The 19,714-nt window shown below is 45.7% G+C and overlaps 1 protein-coding gene across 2 annotated transcripts; it reads right to left on the minus strand.

Moving 5' to 3' along the window:
- Positions 1-15,481: 15,481 nt before the first annotated feature.
- atf3 (activating transcription factor 3) lies at positions 15,482-19,455 on the minus strand. Of its 2 annotated transcripts, none has more exons than XM_004086982.4 (4): positions 19,325-19,455; positions 18,360-18,612; positions 18,178-18,285; positions 15,482-17,075 (listed from the first exon to the last, which is right to left on the minus strand). In XM_004086982.4, the coding sequence occupies exons 2-4, from the start codon at positions 18,609-18,611 to the stop codon at positions 16,797-16,799; spliced, it is 639 nt and encodes a 212-aa protein (XP_004087030.1). In that variant the 5' UTR covers position 18,612; positions 19,325-19,455; the 3' UTR covers positions 15,482-16,796. The 2 variants fall into 2 exon arrangements, with proteins under 2 accessions (XP_004087030.1, XP_020557856.1); XM_020702197.2 differs by having other exon boundaries at positions 18,360-18,535; positions 19,325-19,449.
- Between the last annotated feature and the right edge of the window lie 259 nt (positions 19,456-19,714).

Genomic DNA, 19,714 nt, shown 5'->3' on the forward strand with positions numbered 1-19,714 from the left:
CTAGCCACAGAGTTGCTGTAGTTACTGCAGAGTATCAGCAGCAAAATCATGAAGAAGAAGAAACCACTAAAACCATCTGTCACTCCACAAATGTTGGGCTGTGGACAGAATTCATGTGAACTTATTGGAAACTAAACCCACAACTTCTCCTTATAAGGCATTGAAAGTGAGAAGTCAAAGAAAGTTGATGCGAAAGTGCAGCCTGTTTTTATTTTGGTGCTCTAAACTTGTCTGGACTGTTGACCCACTGCATCAGATGCTGCACTTCCACTTGAACTCTTCCAGCTTGGCCATCAACAATGTCAGAGTCCCTCCAGTCTGTTCAGGAGATGATGGTAAAGGAGCAGTTCTGTGAAGGATGGCAGGTTCAACAGGTAAACTCTCTGTCTTTAATGGCTGCTGCATGCAGAAAAGACCATTAGGGGGTCATTTGTTTTATTTAGCATTTGTTTGTGCTTTTTATTGTTTTTGAGATTGCAGCGATGACAGAAAGGTGCAGAATCTGAAGCAGAAAAAGGGGAAGTTCCAGGAAAAACATTGATAAAGAAGCAGATTTACCATCAAATAGATTGTGTTTGCTTAAATGTATCTGTATGCATATGTGTGTTCACCTACATATGTGTTTACAAGGATCTCCCATGTAGGACCATTAGTGTTCTTTCTTTCTGTCTGTCCGTTCTTTCCTATATGTTTATTACATTTACATGATTGTTTACACCTGTTTTTGCGTTTGTTGACACCCGTGTATGTGTTTTTGTCGAGGCTCATGCATGTGTTTGTTGACGTGTGTGTCAGTGTACACTGGATGAAGGTAGGAGGCTGAAGAGGAGAGAGAAGAACAGAGTTGCAGCTCAGAGGAGCCGGAAGAGACAAATGCAGAGAGCTGACCTGCTGCATGAGGTGTGTGAGAGAAGGGTTAGTCCATCACACGGACACACCTGCACGTCTGCGTCTTACTGATGATTAGAGAAGTGTTTGAACAATGCTGTATGTTCCTCCCCATCAGGCCTGTGAGCTGCTGGAGCAGAGGAACAAAAGCCTGAAGAGAGAGGTAACTGACACAACTCCTACAGAAGTTTAGCTGGGTTTAACCACGCTGCTGGGTCACACTGTAAGGCCCTCTGAAGTTGTTTCAATGAATTGTGTTGGTTTTCATGAAAAGTCACCAGAAAATAACAACAGACTTATTGCACCACTGAATCAAACAGCATTCATTATTCTGGTAAAGGAGGCTATATGGTGTAACATCTGAGTGCAGGAACAAAAAGATGGTCCAGAACAATAATAATAAAATAATGATTTATAAAAAATAATAAGCCATTCAATTTAAAGCAGCCAGAGTGGGTCACATTTACATATCACGATAATGTTTTTAAAATGTCTGTCCTCTAAACATTTGGATACGCTTTTGAAGCGACATTTTTGAGAAATGCATGATAACTTTTGAAGTTTCCTACAAAGGGTTTTATTATTTATCAATAAGAATCATTTTTATTGTCATATGCACAGCTTTTACACTGACATACAATATCACAGTCAGAACCATAATTATTTGGTTTAGTTTCTATACATTACCAGAGTGAATTTGACATAAAACAACTCAGATGCCATTGAAGTGCAGACTTTCAGCTTTTATTCCATGGGTTGAACAAAAACATTGCATAAAAATGTGAAAAACAAAAGCAGTTTTTCAACACGATCCCTTCATTTCATGGGCTGGTAAGTAATTGGACAAATGAAATAACTGGAAACAAAATGGTCATTACTAATATTTGGTTGAAAACTCTTTGTTGGCAATGACAGCCTGAAGTCTTGAACTCATGGACATCACCAGATGCTGGGTTTTCTCCTTCTGAATGCTCTGCCAGGCCTTTACTGCAGCGGCTTTCAGTTGCTGTTTGTTTGTGGGCCTTTCTGTCTGAAGTTTAGTCTTCAACAAGTGAAATGCTGCTCAGTTGGGTTAAGATCAGGTGACTGACTTGGCCATTCAAGAATATTCCACTTCTTTGCTTTAATAAACTCCTGAGTTGCTTTGGCTGTATGTTTTGGGTCGTTGTCCATCTGTATTATGAAACGCCGTCCAATCAGTTTGGCTGCATTCACCTGGATCTGCGCAGACAGTCTGTCTCTGAACACCTCAGAATTCATTGGACTGCGTCTGTCCTGTGTCACGTCATCAATAAACACTAGTGTCCCAGTGCCACTAGCAGCCATGCACGCCCAGACCATCACACTGCCTCCACCGTGTTTTACTGATGATGTAGTGTGCTTTGGATCAGGAGCTTCTCCACGTCTTCTCCATACTTTTGTCTTGCCATTATTCTGGTAGAGGTTGATTTTGGTTTCTTCTGTCCAAAGAATGTTTTTCCAGAACTGTGCTGGCTTTTTTAGATGCTTTTTAGCAAAGTCCAGTCTAGCCTTCCTATTCTTGAGGCTTATGAGTGGCTTGCATCTTGCAGTGTACCCTCTGGATCTACTTTCATGCAGTCTTCTTTTGATGGTAGACTTGGATATTGATCCGCCTACCTCCTGGAGAGTGTTGTTCACTTGGTTGGCTGTTGTGAACGGGTTCCTCTTCACCATGGAAATGATTCTGCCATCATCCACCACTGTCTTCCGTAGACGTCCAGGTCTTTTTGCGTTGCTGAGTTCACCAGTGCTTTCTTTCTTTCTGGACCACACTGTTGATTTTGCCACTCCTAACACTGTAGCAATTTCTGGCATGGTTTTTGCAGAATTGCAGGAAATTGATATTATTCTAATTAGCACATTAATGAAATAGTAAAAAACATTTAATTTTACATGCATCAAAAGCACCATGACAGAATTAACTTACAGTTAGGGTTTATTCAGACTGGACACATTTGGTTTGCTTAAAGTGAACCAGAGTTTGTTTCACCCGATAAACCTGAACAAATTTATCAGCGTACTTTCTTAGCTGTTGGTTATCGTGTTGCAGCATGTCTCCACCATACCAAAGTAGCAATAGAAAGTGACGCTGATGAAGGCGTTCAAAATTGATCAGCAAAAGATAAGGTTTGAATAAGTGAACTATTACGACAAGGATTGCAAAGTGCAGCACTTCCATCAATTCTGCTTCTAGTTGCATTGCTCCTCCCTCGTAACTCCTGGCCAATGACTGGAGAGATCTTTAGACACGTTGTTTTCTTTACAAGTTTTGGTCCGGAACAGGAATGGCTGATGACACTGAATACAGACCAAACACAAGTGGACTCGATCCAGAACAAATGATTTTTTACATCCTAAGTTACTCAGGCCCTGTCTCATAATGTTACAAAAGATGAATAAACCAAACTATGCTTTATTTTTGGGGTCATGTTAGTGGTTGGGAAGTTCTTAGAAATTTGAAAGATGTTCACATAACTTTCACATTGCTAGCGTGTCTACCTGTGTGATGTGTTGGGACAGTCTTCCCGCCCGCTGCGGCACCACAAGAGAAGAATTGTCCCACTTATTGTTTTCCAAAAATCAGCGGGTGTCTGTTTTGGTTGGTAGTTAGAATCCCTCCAAAGTTCAGGAGTCAGACTAAACACCAGGAGTCATGTTAAAGTACCATTAGCTGTCACATCTAGGTGTGTAATATTTGTTCTCCGTATTTGACCCCTCCCCTGGGGGAGCGGTGAGCTACAGACACAGCCTAAGCCTAACCCTAACCCACAATCCACCATTTGGTGGTTTAACCCCCCAATCCAACTTCTTAACGCTGAGGGCAGGGAGGCATTGGGTCACATTTTTTGGGTCTTTGGTATGACTCGGCCTGGATTTGAACTCACGACCTTTCAGTAACAAGCTAGAAAAATACAACTGTCATTATTATTATTATTAATACGTCGATCACGGAGGATGTGACGCTCGACGCTGGCCATATATATATATATATATATATATATATATTTTAAATCTGGTGTCAAAAAAACCTGTGACATTTTAAAATGCAACTGATTTTGTTTTTATTTTATTTTTAAAAATGTAAGAAAATTTTTAAATTATTTACATAGCAAAACGTATTTTCAGATTGCAAGCTCAAGTTACAAATTGAATTGTCTATTGAGAACTGAATACTACTTTGATTTATGGGTGAAAGCACTTCTATAACTTCTTTCAGTTCAACAATGCTTGGAACTGGACGGTTTTCAAACGGTTGCACCTCATCCAGAGTTTGGGTCAGAACCAGGAGAACTGATGACATCTGTTCTGCTCTCAAGCTCGTAGCAACAGACCTACCGGTGGCAATGAAGCAGATGCTGGTTTGGTGTGAGACCTAAAAACTTATCAGATCCAAACGTCATCCACTAATCTAGCATATCAAAGTGCTGTGGTCAGCTGTAAAACCTTGAGTTTTAACAAAAGGGCTGAAGCTGCTTTCAGCTGCTCTGCTGGTCAAATGAAGCTAACTTTATCAGGTTTAAGCCTAAATTTAAAGGGTCATCTCTCAACCACCTGGCTGCTCCACCCAAACTCTGCTTTCATGCTTACTTTAAGTTGGTGGGTGAGAACTAATGAACTTTATCCTGTTCTTTTGAAGAAAACCTTCCAAAAATAGTTTCTCTGCAACAACAAAAATGTTCCATTTTCTTTTTACTGTAAATAAAAAAAACATCAGGTTTCATCAGTGACTTAACCCTCTATAATACAGTAAAGTAAATCTGTGTTTTATTTTTGATCTCTACTTAAGAACCCCCACCCCGGTTTGAACTAAGAATTACATCATTCAACCATTCATACATCCGTCCGTCCCTCCCTCCCTCCCTCCCTCCCTCCTTCCTTCCTTCCTTCCTTCCTTCCTTCCTTCCTTCCTTCCTTCCTTCCTTCCTTCCTTCCTTCCTTCCTTCCTTCCTTCCTTCCTTCCTTCCTTCCTTCCTTCCTTCCTTCCTTCCTTCCTTCCTTCCTTCCTTCCTTCCTTCCTTCCTTCCTTCCTTCCTTCCTTCCTTCCTTCCTTCCTTCCTTCCTTCCTTCCTTCCTTCCTTCCTTCCCTCCCTCCTTCCTTCCTTCATCTTTTAATCCGTTTGTTCCCTCTCGGGGTCACGGGGCTGCCTATCGCCACTGGCGGGCAAAGGCACGGACACCCTGGACAGGTGGCCAGTCTGTCGCAGACATCATTTATTGCTGTAAAACATTTTGAATTAAAGCTGCAGCACATTCAGAACAGATGTGTAGAGAGAAGCTTTCATGTAACTGTCTGTCCAAACCAGCCTAACAGTGATCTACTGCAGGTGGAGTCTCTGTCAGAGGAGCAGCATTTCCTCACTGAAGCCCTCAGAGCCCATGAGCCTTTCTGTCCCAGCATACTCTGCTCCTTCAACTCAGCCAGTCTGCAGCCTGACAACATGGCTGCCCGCTCTCTGTGAGTGAAGATGACCCCAGCCTGCTGGCCCCGTCAGAACTGAGCACTGCAATGCCCTAGGCAGCCTTTAGAGGGCGCTTTGACACTCAGAGCAGAGGTTCCTGCTAAGTTCCAAAGGTTTGTCTCAGGGTAACCTCATCTCTGTGATGGAACATCCTTGACATTTGCAGCTGACTTAAATGCTTGGTTGTCTAAATTACATGATCAAGTTTTCACGATTTCTATTTTTAGTAATGCAGTGAAAGTGGCGTCCGTTCTGTAACTGTCTCAAAATGTTCTGTTACTGAAAATACTGAAAGCTTTTATGCACCAAATAATAAGACCAACTTTGAAGAGCATGTGATTATGGTTATGAAAGTTAAAAATGTTATGTCATTTTTTCCTAATGGATAAAAATTAGGAAAAATGATCAGCACAGCTCTGCATTTCACCTTTGACATGGTTTTTGTCATCTGCTTGTGGAGAACAGACTACAATAAAAATGAAAGAAAATCCTCTGGTTCTGCTAGATTTTCCGTTTCCTTCTTATGTTTTCAAGGCAAACAGAAAAACACTGACATTGCTTCAAAGTAAAACTTTTATCTGCCAGAAGAACCACCCAACCGGCAGTGGTAAAGGAGTGCCTGTGCCGCCCCCTGCTGGTAAGAGAAAATACATTTTTCAGCAAAACAATTAGAATAATAACACTCATTTTCAAAAATGTTATGGAAAAACCTTCAAATATTGTGATGTGTGGCCAAAGAGTAACCAGAATGACAGGAAAAGAAATTCTTGAGACTTTAGAGACTCTGGGAAAGATACAAGAGGCAGTAGTAGCAGAGATGAAGATGTTGAGGTTCTCTGAGAGAGAACAGGTTGGATCTGGAATGAGGACATCAGGGGGACAGATCATGGTAGATGTTCTAGAGATAAATGCAGGGAAGCAGATTGAGTTGGTTTGGACAGATTGAGAAGAGGAACAAAGATGATGTTGAAGGTATCAGGAAAGAGGCCTGGAAGAAGACCAAAGAGGATGTGTATGGATGTAAAGCAGGGGTACATGAGGGTGGTTGGTGTGAGAGAGGACATTATAAAGGATAGGGCACCCTGTAAAGGGAGCAGCAGAAAGACAAAGAAGAGAAGATGAGAACATTAAAAAAAAGTTTTTCCATTTAGAACCAGAAGAGTCTTCCACTCTCAGAACAGTGGAATTAATATGTGGAAACTCCAGAAAACTTAGTGTTTTAAAAGCTCCTTGTTGTCTATCAAAAGCTGTGTCAAATTGACTTGATGTTTCTTGAGGCCTCGTTTTGAACATCCAGAGAATAATATAATATATATAAAAGTTCGACACAAAAGGATCTTTTAAAAAAACAACACACTGGACCTTAAGTGGACCTACCACGTTGACTCACTACAGGAAAAAGGCCCAAGAAGTTCAACCTGCCTCAGGAGCTGCAGACCACCTTCTACACTGCAATAATCCAGTCTGTCCTGACCACATCCATCACGGTCTGGTTTGGACCTGCAACCAGGGACAGACTGCAGAGAATCATCAGATCTGCTGAGAGGATTATTGGTTTCATCCGTCTCAGGACCCGCACCGGTCCAGGTTCAGGAAGCGGGCTGGCAGAATCTCGACAGACAACTCACATCCCGGACACAATCTTTTCAGTCTCCTTCTGTCAGGGCGGCGTTTCAGAACTATGTGCGCCAGAACCACTCGCCACAAAGTCAGCTCCTTCCTCCAAGCTGCCACTCTGGTGAACTCCTGACCAGTCACAACAAGAGAACTGTTACACCCTAAAAACTGTTGGATTTATCTTGATCTTTTCCTTCATATTTTTTATTTTGTGCACACAACTGAGAGCATTTCAATGAAATCCTCAATGAAACTTTGGCTGTTCTGAGGCTTGTCCATAACTATGCAGAGTAAGGAAGGAGTTTGTTTTATTTCAATTTGAAAGGAAACATACTCAAATGATGAAATGCGCCCAATGATAATCTGTGGGTTACAAAATTATCTCTAAATAGTACAGAAACGCCTCCACCCTTTTTACTTTCTCGTATTTCAGATTTGTGATTTGAGTGCAGCAAGTTTGAGATTAGTTTCAGTGGGACTGGTCATAGCCTTCTTGCAGGGGATGTGGACTAGATTTCTTTGATTAGACAGTCTAACTGCCTTTTGCTGAGCATTGGGTAGAAGAGCTCCTGTGTGGTGTGAGGCCCACAGGTGTTAGGGGAGCCATCGTAATTCCTGATTTGATGAGGTTATCAAGATGGCTGGGTGGGGCCATGGGTGAAAATGGGGGGAAGAAACGGAGATGGTAGTATTTCTGGTTCCGAGCTCTCTGCTGGGGCCACAGATGGATCCAAGGCCTGTAACGACAGACCCAGGGACAGTGCAGCTAGCTGTTGGTTCAAGTCAAATCTGATTGGGGTTGTTGTGCTGCTGCAGTTGAGCCCTTGGCTGGAGGTTGTTGTTGTGACCAGTGTTGTAATATTCTGCTTATCTGTGATGAAAAGCCACAAGCTCTGGCTCTCTCAGGGTTCCCAAAACCCTGTGTCCAGTATGGTCTGTCTCGCTCTATAAAGCTTCTCCAGTTTCAGTGCTGGGAGGCTGAGTCTGGTCACTTTAGTTCCGCTTGATTCGTTCATTTAGTTTTTCAGTTGGGTCCAAATTACTTTAGTCTTTGGAAATACTCTGTTTTTTACTTTTTCTCCTTCATTACAAAACAAAATCACAAAAAATATATGTATTAAACTATCTTGCAAGAAAACACACCTTTGTCCATTGAACCTTCACTGTGTGCTTATTGTCCTCAAACCAAGTCACCAGACTGCCACCTCCCTCCTGTAGGCTGCCTCGTCCCAGTCAGTGATGCGTCCTGTCACGGCAGTGTCGTCCACAAACTTCAGGATGATGTTGTCCTTGTGAGACGCCACACAGTCGTGGGTGAACAGGGTGTAGAAGATAACACCATGTGAGGATGAAGTTCTGTTCCTAACACATGCATTTCACTTTTGTTATATTTGGATCCATAAGGTTGTCATTTGCTGTACTTTACGCAAAACAATGCGATGCTTTGCTAACAATAATAACAACCTCATTTTTTAAGTGTGCACACTACACTCACTTTGTGAAGGAGCATTTAAATGGAAAGAGCAGTTAACAAATATTTTCTGTTAAGGACTGTCAACTATGGAAGTGTTGCGCGCACCTACAATGATGTGGTAGCTGTTAGCCTTTCGCCATTATTAGTAACAAAGCTGGGATTTAGTTGAAGATCACTTAGCAGTTATGTTGCATCAGAGAAGTCCTTTGTCAATTCTGATGTAAAGGAACATTTTGTCATTTTTCACAGCAGTGTCCCAGGGCGTCTTTGAAAACGTGGTGGGACGTATGCCTCTTTTTTATGTCAGTATAGACTGCACATGTATTTCTCTGTTGAAATGGCTAAAACTTAAAGTTAACTTGAAATGCTGCCCCCACTGGTGATACAATGCCCTGATAAAGAAAGTGTATATTGTGGGGACCCGTACTTCTTCTCTTTAACCCTTGTGCTATCCTATGACCCCCCCCCCCCCCCCCTTCCATTGACGTGTTCTCCCTACCAGGACAAAGGTGGATAAAGGTGGAAAGATTTCATGTAATCCATGGACACCAGTGAAGATCACAAATCATTGAAGAAAAAAGGTTCAGAGCACTGTCTAGTGCAGGGGTGGGCAATTCCAGGCCTCGAGGGCCGGTGTGCCTGCATGATTTCCAGATAGTCTTGCCCTACTCGTGGCTGATTACCTGGTTCAGGTGTGTCCAGCCAATCAGAACATGCCAGAGCAGGGTATGCTGGAAAACATGCAGGAATGCGGCCCTCAGTGCCCACCTCTGGTCTAGTGGGTCTAGATGACCCCACTCCCAATGTTAAAGTGCCTAGGATAACAAAAGGGTTACACAAATTGTTTATTCTATGTATATTCAATGCCTTTTTGGACATTTAATGCCTTTATGTGATTTAACGTAGATGAAGCAAACTCTGATGAAAATAAGCCCCTTGTTATGACTTTTGAAGCTGCTGGCCGTCGGATTACAGCCTTATTATATGCCGAGGGAGATCACATCGGTTGTGGTGGTGAATGTTTATGTTCCTCCATCTGCCGATGCTGAGACCGCCGCTGACGTCATCACTACCACCGTTTCCCGCCTGCAGACAAAGCAGCCTAACTCCTTCTGCATTATCACTGGAGACTTTAACGACTTCACCATAGACAGAATGCTTGGGGACTTCAATCAATATGTAATCTGTCCCACTCTGGAGAATAAAACTCTGGATCTACTGAATGCAAATGCAAAGAATGCAGCAGGTCTGACTATGACCTGGTTCACCTTATCCCGAACAATGTCTCTATTGCCCTGTGGAAACGTGTCCACAAAAAGTCTGTGAGGAGGTGGACTCCAGAAAAGGAGCAGGCACTGCAGGAATGTCTGGAGTCCACAGACTGGGATGCTCTTTGCACGCCTCATGGGGAGGACATTGATGGCATGACGGACTGCATTAGGGAACATATTAAGTTCTGTGAGGAGTCTGTTGTGCCTACTCGAACTGTTCGATGCTTCCCCAACAACAAACCCTGGATCAGCCACTGCTGATCCTGAAGAACCTCCTGAACAGGAAGAAGAGAGCCTTCAGGTCTGGAGACCGGGAGGAGCTGAAGAGGGTGCAGCACCAACTACGGGATCAACTGAGGAATGGGAGAGATTCCTACAGGAGGAAGCTGGAATCCAAACTCCAGCAAGACAACATGAGAGCGGTGTGGTCTGGAATGAAGAAGATGACAGGTTGTGGGGGGAGAAGCAGACCCATCACAGGCAGCAAAGAGAGAGCTGACGAGCTTAACACCTTTTTTAATAGGTTTAGCTCTCTGAATGCTTCAGCCTCCTCCCCCCCACCTCCACCATACCCCCCCCCCCCCGCTCCTGCTGCCTCTCAGTTGTTGCACTTCCACCCTCATGAACCCCCTTCACCTCCTCACCTTTCTCCCCCCTCCACCACACCACACCTACTGGGCCCGCAGTCCAACCACCACCCCCCTCCCTCCCTGTTTGACTGTAACAGCCTGCCAGGTGAAGAAACAGCTGGAGAAACTTAACCAGCACAAAGCAGCCGGCCCGGATGGCGTCAGCCCTCGTACCCTGAGGACCTGTGCCCACCAGCTGTCTGCGGTTCTCCAGCATCTCTTCAACCTGAGCCTCAGACTGGAGAAGGTGCCCCCCCTCTCTGGAAGACCTCCTGCCTGGTCCCTGTACCCAAGAAGACCTCTCCATCTCACCCCGGGGATTTCCGTCCAGTTGCCCTCACTTCTCACGTGATGAAGGTGCTGGAGAGGCTGGTGTTGGCTCAAGTGAGACCGGTGGTGAGCTCTTCTCTGGACCCCTACAGTTTGCCTACCGGCCGCGCCTGGGGGTGGATGATGCTGTCATCCATCTGCTGCAGCTCTCTCACTCACACCTGGATGGTGGTGGAGGCATGGTGAGAATCACCTTCTTTGATTTCTCCAGTGCCTTTAACACCATCCGGCCTTCTTTACTGGGTGATGAGCTGCGGCTGATGGGTGCTGGTGCGTCCACTGTCTCCTGGATCACTGACTACCTGACAGACAGGCTACAGTTTCTGACTGGGCGGCGTCCTGTCTGACGTGGTGCTGAGTGGTGTGGGAGCCCCACAGGGCACTGTGCTCTCTCCATTTCTGTTCACCTTGTACACCTCAGATTTTCAGCACAACTCAGAGTCATGTCACCTACAGAAATTCTCTGATGACTCTGTGGTTGTGGGGTGTATAAGCGGTGGACAGGAGGAGGAGTACAGGAGGCTGGTGGACGGATTTGTGGAGTGGGCTGGAGGGAATCACCTGCTGCTCAATGTGGACAAGACCGGGGAGATGGTGATCGACTTCAGAAGGAAGAGGCCAGTCTTGCAGCATCTCTGCAACCTGGGCAAGGATGTGGAAGTGGTGGAGGAGGACAAATACCTAGGAGTGACTATCAACAACAGACAACAGACTGAGCTGGAGGAGCCACAGTACTGCTGTGCACAGAAAGGCCTGCAGCAAGATGCTGGAGATCTTCTTCCAGTCGGTGGTAGCCAGCACCTTCTTCTCCTCTGTGGTCTGCTTGGGAAGCAGCATTGCAGTCAGTGACACCAACAGACTGAAGAAGCTGATCAGGAAGGCGGGTTCTGTCATTGGCTGCAAACTGGAATCATTTGAAGCAGTGATGGAGAGGAGGTCACTGAACAAGATCTCATCCATCATGGACAACCCAGACCATCCTCTCTAGCCGGTTCTGGACAAACTGGACAATAATGCTTCTCTGAGGTTCATTACCAACTGTAGATCAATGACGCGCATCATTGTGACGTATATTCAAGAGTACAATGGCCTTCTCTGGCCACTAGGAGGCAGGGACATTGGTACACTTTTATTTACAAGGCCTTGCTTGGATTACTGCCTCCCTACATTTGTTCTTTAATTAAAAGGAGAAGTGTGGAATCTTACTCCTTAAGATCTAAAGTCCAGTTGTTGCTTTCTGTTCCATTTGCCCACACAGAGCTGGGAGAACTCTGCTACTTTTGCTTGGAATATGCTGCAGAAAGACTGGAAACTGACTGAACTGGTATCTTTAAATGTTTTTAAGGACAAGCTCAAAGCATCAGAGGCTGAAACAATAATGTGCAACTGCTTTTTCTGATGTATGTGGTTTTAATAATGTTTGTTTTTATGTATTTTTTGTATTGAAATGTGCTGCCTCTTGGCCAGGAATCCATTGGAAAAGAGGTTTTTAATCTCAATGGGACTTTCCTGGTTAGATCCTCGGATCAAAATCATTTAAAGATTTTTAAGAGCAGGTATAAAACCAGAGGTGACCAGTCGTTCCAGGCAATAACCCAGACTCTGGAATGCCCTCCCTCTATCTGTCAGGTTCTGGGCCAGGGCGGTTGTTGGGTTTTTTCTTTTTGACACTTCCGGTTTTTTGTCTCTGCTCGTTCGTTCTGTCTTTACCTTATTGGTCTCACCTGTTGCTGAATCACCTGGAGGGTATTTAGCCTACACTGATCCTGTCCCTGTCACGGGTTCATTTTGGATTATTGTTACGATCGTGAGTGTTATTAAAACCTACGATTTGACTACGAGTCCCTGCGTCTGCGCCATGGGTCACCATGGACCCAGCAGACATAGACAGTTCGCGTTCAGAGTCCTCCAACCAGGAGAGAGTGCTCTGCCAGCAGGAGGAGCAGATGAACTACTTACGCAGGGGTATGCTGGAGATGGCCAACCGTCAGGAGCAGCATCGATCAGCTGGCGCAACAGCTCCAGCAGCCGCCGCCGGTGCAGCCGCCCTCCTCCGCATCCGCCCAGATAGCCAGACGTCCTTCGCTCCCACGGTTCCGCTGGCCCGACTGGAGAGGTTCTCCGGTGCGTCTGGGGACTGTCGGGCGTTCATCACGCAGTGCGAAATGCGCTTCGAGCTACAAGCGGCCGCCTACCCCACGGATCACCCCAAGGTGGCGTTCATCGTTTCACATCTTACCGACAGAGCCGCCGCTTGGGCCACGGCGGAGTGGCAGCGCGGGTCCGCCTCCTGCGCTTCGCTCCCAGCCTTCCTGGAGGCTTTCACCCAGGTATTTCAACATACGAGGCCGGGTAGGGAGGCTGCCCGGGCACTGATGCGGCTGCGCCAGGGGAGGCGCCGAGTGGCGGATTACGCTATTGACTTCCGGACTCTCGCGGCCGAGAGCGCATGGAATCCCTCGGCGCTTATTGACGCTTTCGTTTGCTAAATTCCAGGCTCTCTCCTTGCCGCCGCACAGGCCCTATGACTGTGCCATTGAACTGCGGGCGGGCGCCCCTCTGCCTAAGGGCTGACTGTACAATCTGTCGAGGCCTGAGAGGGAGGCCATGGAACAGTATGTGACTGATTCTTTGAAGGCGGGTCCCTCCTCTTCCCACATGGGAGCTGGGTTTTTCTTTGTGGGTAAGAAGGACGGCTCCTTGCGGCCATGTATTGACTATAGGGGGCTGAACGGCATTACGGTTAAAAATCATTTTCCTCTTTCCCGGATGAACTCGGCGTTCGAATCCCTGCAGGAGGCTAGGATTTTCACCAAGTTGGACTTGCGGAATGCCTACCACCTGGTGCGGATCAGGCAGGGTGATGAGTGGAAGACCGCATTCAACACCCCGCTGGGTCACTACGAGTATTTGGTGATGCCTTTTGGCCTGTCTAACTCCCCTGCTGTGTTCCAGGGCATGATAAATGATGTGCTCCGCGTTTTTCTTCATCATTTTGTGTTTGTTTATCTAGACGACATCCTTATTTTTTCGCTGAACCCGGACGAACATCGGGGGCATGTTCGGCTGGTCCTCCAGCGGTTGTTAGAGAATAAACTGTATGTCAAGGCCGAGAAGTGTGATTTCCTCTCCTCTTGTGTTTCTTTTTTGGGGTTTGTCACTGCCGAGGGGGAGGTGCGATCCGATCCGGCCAAGGTGAGCACAGTGGTGGAGTGGCCCGTTCCCACTAACCGGAAGCAGCTTCAACGTTTTTTGGGGTTTGCAAATTTCCTACAAATTTCCTCCTAGATTCATTCGTAATTACAGTTCTGTCGCCTCACCTCTGACGGGTCTTAGCTCCCTCCCCGTACCTTTTCAGTGGACAGATGCTGCTGATGCTGCTTTTCTACGTTTAAAGTCATTGTTTTCCACTGCGCCGGTTTTGATCCAACCCGACCCCTCCGGTCAGTTCATAGTCGAATTAGACGCCTCCGACACAGGGGTAGGGGCTGTTTTGTCCCAGCACTCTGCTACCGACGGTAAAATCCACCCCTGCGCCTTCTTTTCTCGGCGTCTTACCCCAACGGAGGCGGGGTACGACGTAGGGGACAAGGAGCTACTAGCCATTAAGCTGGCTCTGGTGGAATGGCGCCACTGGCTAAAAGGGGCGATTCAGCCGTTTGTGGTCTGGACGGATCACAAAAATCTTTCATACATCCGGACCACGAAGCAGCTGAATCTTAGGCAGGCTCGGTGGTCCATGTTTTTAACCCGTTTTGATTTTCTGGTGTCATACCGTCCTGGTTCCAAGAACGTTAAGCCTGATGCCCTCTCTCAGCAGCAGGAACCGGTTGTAGAGGAGCGGGAGCCCACTACCGTGATCCCAGCTGACCATGTTTTGGGTGCTGTCACCTGGCAACTAGAGAGGACTATTAAGGGAGGCTCACACCCGTGAGAGCCGTGGTCATGACGGTGGTGGATCGGTTCTCCAAAGCAGCCCATTTCATAGCCCTAAAGAAGCTGCCCTCTGCCGTGGAGACCGCCGCACTGGCTGTGTCGCCTCGGTTCATCGGTCCGTTCGAGGTTGTGAAGGTGGTCAATCCTGTGGCGGTCCAGCTGCGTTTGCCACGGACAATGCGTGTCCATGTGTCCCAGATCAAGCCCCTCTCCACGAGTAGTCTCCATCAGACCGCTCCCCCGCCTCCGCCTCCTCGTGTCATCGACGAACACCAGACCTGGACGATCAGTCGCCTGATGGACGTCAGACGAGGATTAATATGAAATCTCAGTTGATGTGAAATGTTACATTTTCACTCTTAACCCTTGTGCTATCTTAGATGACCCCACCCTTCCATTGACGTGTTCTCCCTACCATGACAAAGGTGGATAAAGGTGGAAAGATTTTATGTAATCCATGGACACCAGTGAAGATCACAAATCGTTGAAGAAAAAAGGTTCAGAGCACTGTCTAGTGGGTCTAGATGACCCAACTCCCAATGTTAAAATGCCTAGGATAACACAAAGGTTAAAGATGTGACGGCTTGACATAGGCCTTGGAGCACTAGCAGCTGTTCAGGCCCAGTATGAGAACTCCTGAGCAACCAGAGTCTCCACCAGTATTGCCTATTGCCTGTTCAGACCTATCCACCCAGACTGATGTGCTAGATCACAGTTGTACTCTGAGTCTGACATAGTCCTGTCCAGAGCTCACATTTCCCATAACCATAAACAGCAGCAGTCATGATGCACAGTGACTATTTTCTGGTTTCAGTAGCTGAATGAAAGTGAGATAAAGTAATGAAGGACAGCAGGTTTCATTGGCTAATGGTGTTTTTAATGTAAGTATCAAAAACAAAGCTTGACAGATAGCAATAGAGGAAGAACACAGACGAGCAGTGGACACACAACAACACATACACAGACGCCTGCATCTTTTGATATTTGACAACTAAGAAACCACAAACAATTGTTTACTCATCTCAAAAAAGAAAGTTTAGCTCTCATTACCATCAAACCCTTGATATTCTGCAACCTGAGAGAGACAGTAGCTCAGAAAAAAATGCAAGTGTCGGTAGGTCGGAAACTTTCTTTTATCAAAATATTTCAAAAGTCATTTTTCTGCAATCATTGGAATATTTCCTTTATGTCAAGAAAAAAACAAAGACTGCAACTCAAAATGAAACCACTGACTTTTAGAGAGACAGCAGTAAGTTCAGAGCAAAACTGAGTTTGAAAACAAAAACAAATAATATATAATGATATAACTGAAAGCCAATGATTATATTCCAGAAAGCAAGCAAACAATGCTTTTCAGTTTGATTGAATGTACATATTAGTACTTTTCAGAAAGACAAGTTCTACCTTAGTCCGTTTGAAGCACTGGCTATTAGAAGAAAGACATTTTGGTAAAGCGAAAAATAAATCGTTCGAATCGAGAGCTTGATGGTAACTGAGCACTTCCACCAACCAGTGAAAGGGTTAAAGCAGATAAATAAATCAGGGGAGGTATGTGATTCTGAAAACACTGCTCTCAAGTCGCTCAGATTTAGAGAGAATGAGGAAAGAAAATGAACATTTTGACAAAAATGACTGTCAAAGGCAATCTAAACAGCGGCATGGCAGATGCTGTTTAGATTCACAGTTCCCAGCTGGTTCAGGGCTGATAACCAGGACTTGGTCTGTGGTGGGTCACTAAATCAACAACAAAAACTTGAAATAATAAGTGACGTCCTAAGTGGAGGTTAGCAGCAAGTTGGATCTTTCTCCTGACATCGGACAGAGCCAGGTTGTTTGGGAAAATCGGAACATACAGCAGTCATTCAGTAATTGTTCTCACTTTGGTGCTGCTGCTGTGCAGGCCGGGCTGAGCCAACAGAAAAAGTGCTTTGTTGAAATCTGACTTCAGTGCAACACACCAACATAACCATCAGGAAAGCTTTGATATGTGTAATGTCAAAAAAAATGCATGACAGATGTCCCCCTCCCTCACAACCCTCAGTGCATAGTCAGGTTTTTGCAGCTTTGTGTGAGCCAAGTGTGGCCCGCAGTCCTTTCTGGGTCAGGCCTGTTCAGGTCAGGCTAACACTCAGCTAGTCTCTGATGTTGGTAGGGGGCAGCCTCTGCTCAGTCATAGATCAGCGGGACAGCAAATGTGGTCAAGGCTTAGCGGGCCCCCCCCCAGCAAGCCCTCTGTGGTGGAGGTGAGGCTGTGAAGCTGGAAGTTGCTCTCCTTGATGTGCTGGAGGAAGAGGTTCCTCTCGTCCTCTGGGGTTTGTCCGTCCTGGGCCCGGACGATGCAGGTGGGTCGGTGCAGGTTCAGCATGTAGACCAGCTGCTGCTTCTGCTGCTTGAGCTCCTCGATCTGAGCCTTCAGGTCAGCGTTGATGCTTTCCAGCTTCTCTGACTCCTAACAGGAGCAGACGCAGAACAAACGGGGCTCAGTCTTTTGGAACATCAGGTGGAGGGATCAGAAAGCTGCTTTGGTTAAAAAAGTTCCAGGTCTGAAACCAAAAGAAGCTGCTGAAGAGAAACCAAGATCCGGGACACGCTTTTCATTTGAGGATAAATGTTTTTTGACAACTTTAATTCTTACCAAACTTTTATCTTCTTTTCCTCATGAAATTGTATTTCCATTTGTAAAATGCCTCAAATTCAGATCTTTTTTCTAGAAAGACTAATTCCACCTCAGAGAATCTGTTAAGTCTCTATACCATTGTCCAGGTGAATACTTAATTCTGATTGGTTGCAGTGTGTATATTTCAAAGTGATATCCCACACCTAAAAAAGAAGTTCCAGTCACACCCCCCAAATGTTCCTTATCACTGCAGTGGCCTAAACACAAGTCGGTATTCCGATTATCACCATTAAAACATAAACAAACATAGTTTGTCATGCCTTATTCCAGATTATTACAACAGTAAGACAGTAGAAAACATGAGTGATTTTATAGTTTCCTTTCACCTGTTTGGTTAATTTGATCTTTTTAGAGACTGCAGCAAAAGAGAACGAGAGAGAAGTGGATCTAGAAGGAAGAAATACGACAAGAGGAGGAACTGAACTATTTAGACTTTACAGTTAGTTTCTTTGAAACAAACTTTAACTTCCTCATCTGGACAAAAAGAAGCAGTAAGACGTGAACTTTCACACTGAACTGATGCTTTATTCAACCCATCAGCATATGAATCACTTTCTTTTGCCGCTGCAGTCTCTATGGCCATTACCATGACAACGTACTGCATATAACTTAGTCTGATTTTTGTGAAAACCTAAAAAAAAAAACAAGAATAAAGTACTAAATATTTCTTTGGGAAGTGACCATAGTATAAGCAGAATAATCTGCATTATCAGAAATGATGAAGGTTCACAGAGGCAACCTTCAGGCTTCCGTTTCAAGCACACAGAAGCTACATATCTGCTAAATGAGTAAACTGTGATGGTAGTAAGACACTTGGTCTCATGCATGTCCTCCAAAGAGCTCCTGGTTACAGCCTGGTGAAAACAGAGTTTACCTTCTGCAGACCTTCAGTCTTCTCCTTCTTCTTGCTGCGGCATTTTGCAGCAGCAATCTTATTCCTCTCTCGCCTCCTCTTCTTCCTGTCGTGCTCCTCTAGCGTCAGCTGAAACCCACACAGAGTTCTGAATAAAGAATCCACTCAGCAACAGACTGGCGTGGGGGGAGTACCTGCCTCACCTCTCTCTTGACCCCTGACTCGTGGGTGGGCGGGGCCTGGTCCGAGGCAGAGCTGGCGCTGTCAGAACTGGCGTCTGCACTGAGCCCGCAGGACAGTCGCTTGTTCTGGATGACCTGACGGAGCTCCTCCTTCACTATGGGGGTGAAGTTGGTGAAGTCTTCTAGAGTGAGTTCTCCTGGGGGGGACAGGCAGGGGACCAGGGCTGAGCAGCTGATGTCAGCCAATGACGGTCCCAGGTGCTGCAGCATCATTCTGGAGACACGGCAGACTTTCAGTCACAGTCAGGCTCAGCGTCCCCCCTCCCACCATTTGTCTTTCTGGTTTTGGACTTTCTTTAGCCCCTTCCTGAACACGCCCTCTGCTTTTTACAAGAAATACTTTGCTCTGGAACTTTTTTAGTTTTTTTTTAGCTAATGTTGCACTTATATGTGGCTTGGTGTTTTTTTATCTAGTATTTGTGTAGTATCAATGTTTTTCCACACAGGTTTCCAGTAGCATAAACTAACTGACTACATTCAGGCAGAAACGCCCACATGAACCCTAAAGATCTCTGACTGCTAACCAGAGACTTCCAGGACAGATTCTGCTGAGTAATAATGACATCATGAAGATAAAGAGTCAACACATTTGTTGTGTAACAGCAGGTGAAGGAGGTTCTGCTCCTTCAGAGGAACATCCGCGGCTACAACGGAAGAAGAACTTCTGATCATCACACCGGTTCGATTCCCTCCCTAAGGCGTTTTTGAGTGTTATTTACTGACTGAAGGTAAACTGGTAAGCAGAAAACGAAGGTTAAAGCGGAGGATTCAAATAGAAACACTTCCATGAACAGAAACTAAGTCTTTCAACGAGAAGCACCTACAAACAGTTTGCTTTCTGTTTAGAGCCACGGCCGGACCGGACCGGACCGGACCGGCGGAAAAGCGCCCCCCTTCCCCGCCTCCAGCACAAGACAGGAACGCACCTTTGAAAGTTCTGGTTCCGGCTCTGGTTCCGGCGTGGACTGCTCCGTTCGGTTCCGCAGTACTGAGTTGCGCTTCTCGTCTCTCCCGTTGCATCACCCACTTATAGGAACTCCAGGGGCGGGGCTTAGTGACGCAGTACCTAGGAATCCTACTAGACTGCGAGGGTAGGAGGGGTGGGGGTGGGGAGGGGGATGACATCATCTTATTTATAGACTCTGATCCAGTGATGATGCCACCCAAGGACCAAAACGGGGGTCCCCTTCTCCCCCCAAAGCACCTGAGATAGATAGATAGATAGATAGATAGATAGATAGATAGATAGATAGATAGATAGATAGATAGATAGATAGATAGATAGATAGATAGATAGATAGATAGATAGATAGATA

This window comes from Oryzias latipes, chromosome 24 (assembly GCF_002234675.1).
Source record: "Oryzias latipes chromosome 24, ASM223467v1".
NCBI classification, from domain to species: Eukaryota; Metazoa; Chordata; class Actinopteri; order Beloniformes; family Adrianichthyidae; genus Oryzias; species Oryzias latipes.

Bases quoted from the DNA above. Each gene is read 5' to 3' on its own strand.
- atf3 (XM_020702197.2), bottom strand. From the start codon at position 19,418: ATGCAACGGGAGAGACGAGAAGCGCAACTCAGTACTGCGGAACCGAAC. The intron at 18,286-18,359 runs GTGAGGCAGGTA...TGTGGGTTTCAG, and splicing joins AGTCAGGGGTCAAGAGAGAG to CTGACGCTAGAGGAGCACGA. The intron at 17,076-18,177 runs GTAAACTCTGTT...TGCTCCTGTTAG, and splicing joins AGACTGAAGGTCTGCAGAAG to GAGTCAGAGAAGCTGGAAAG.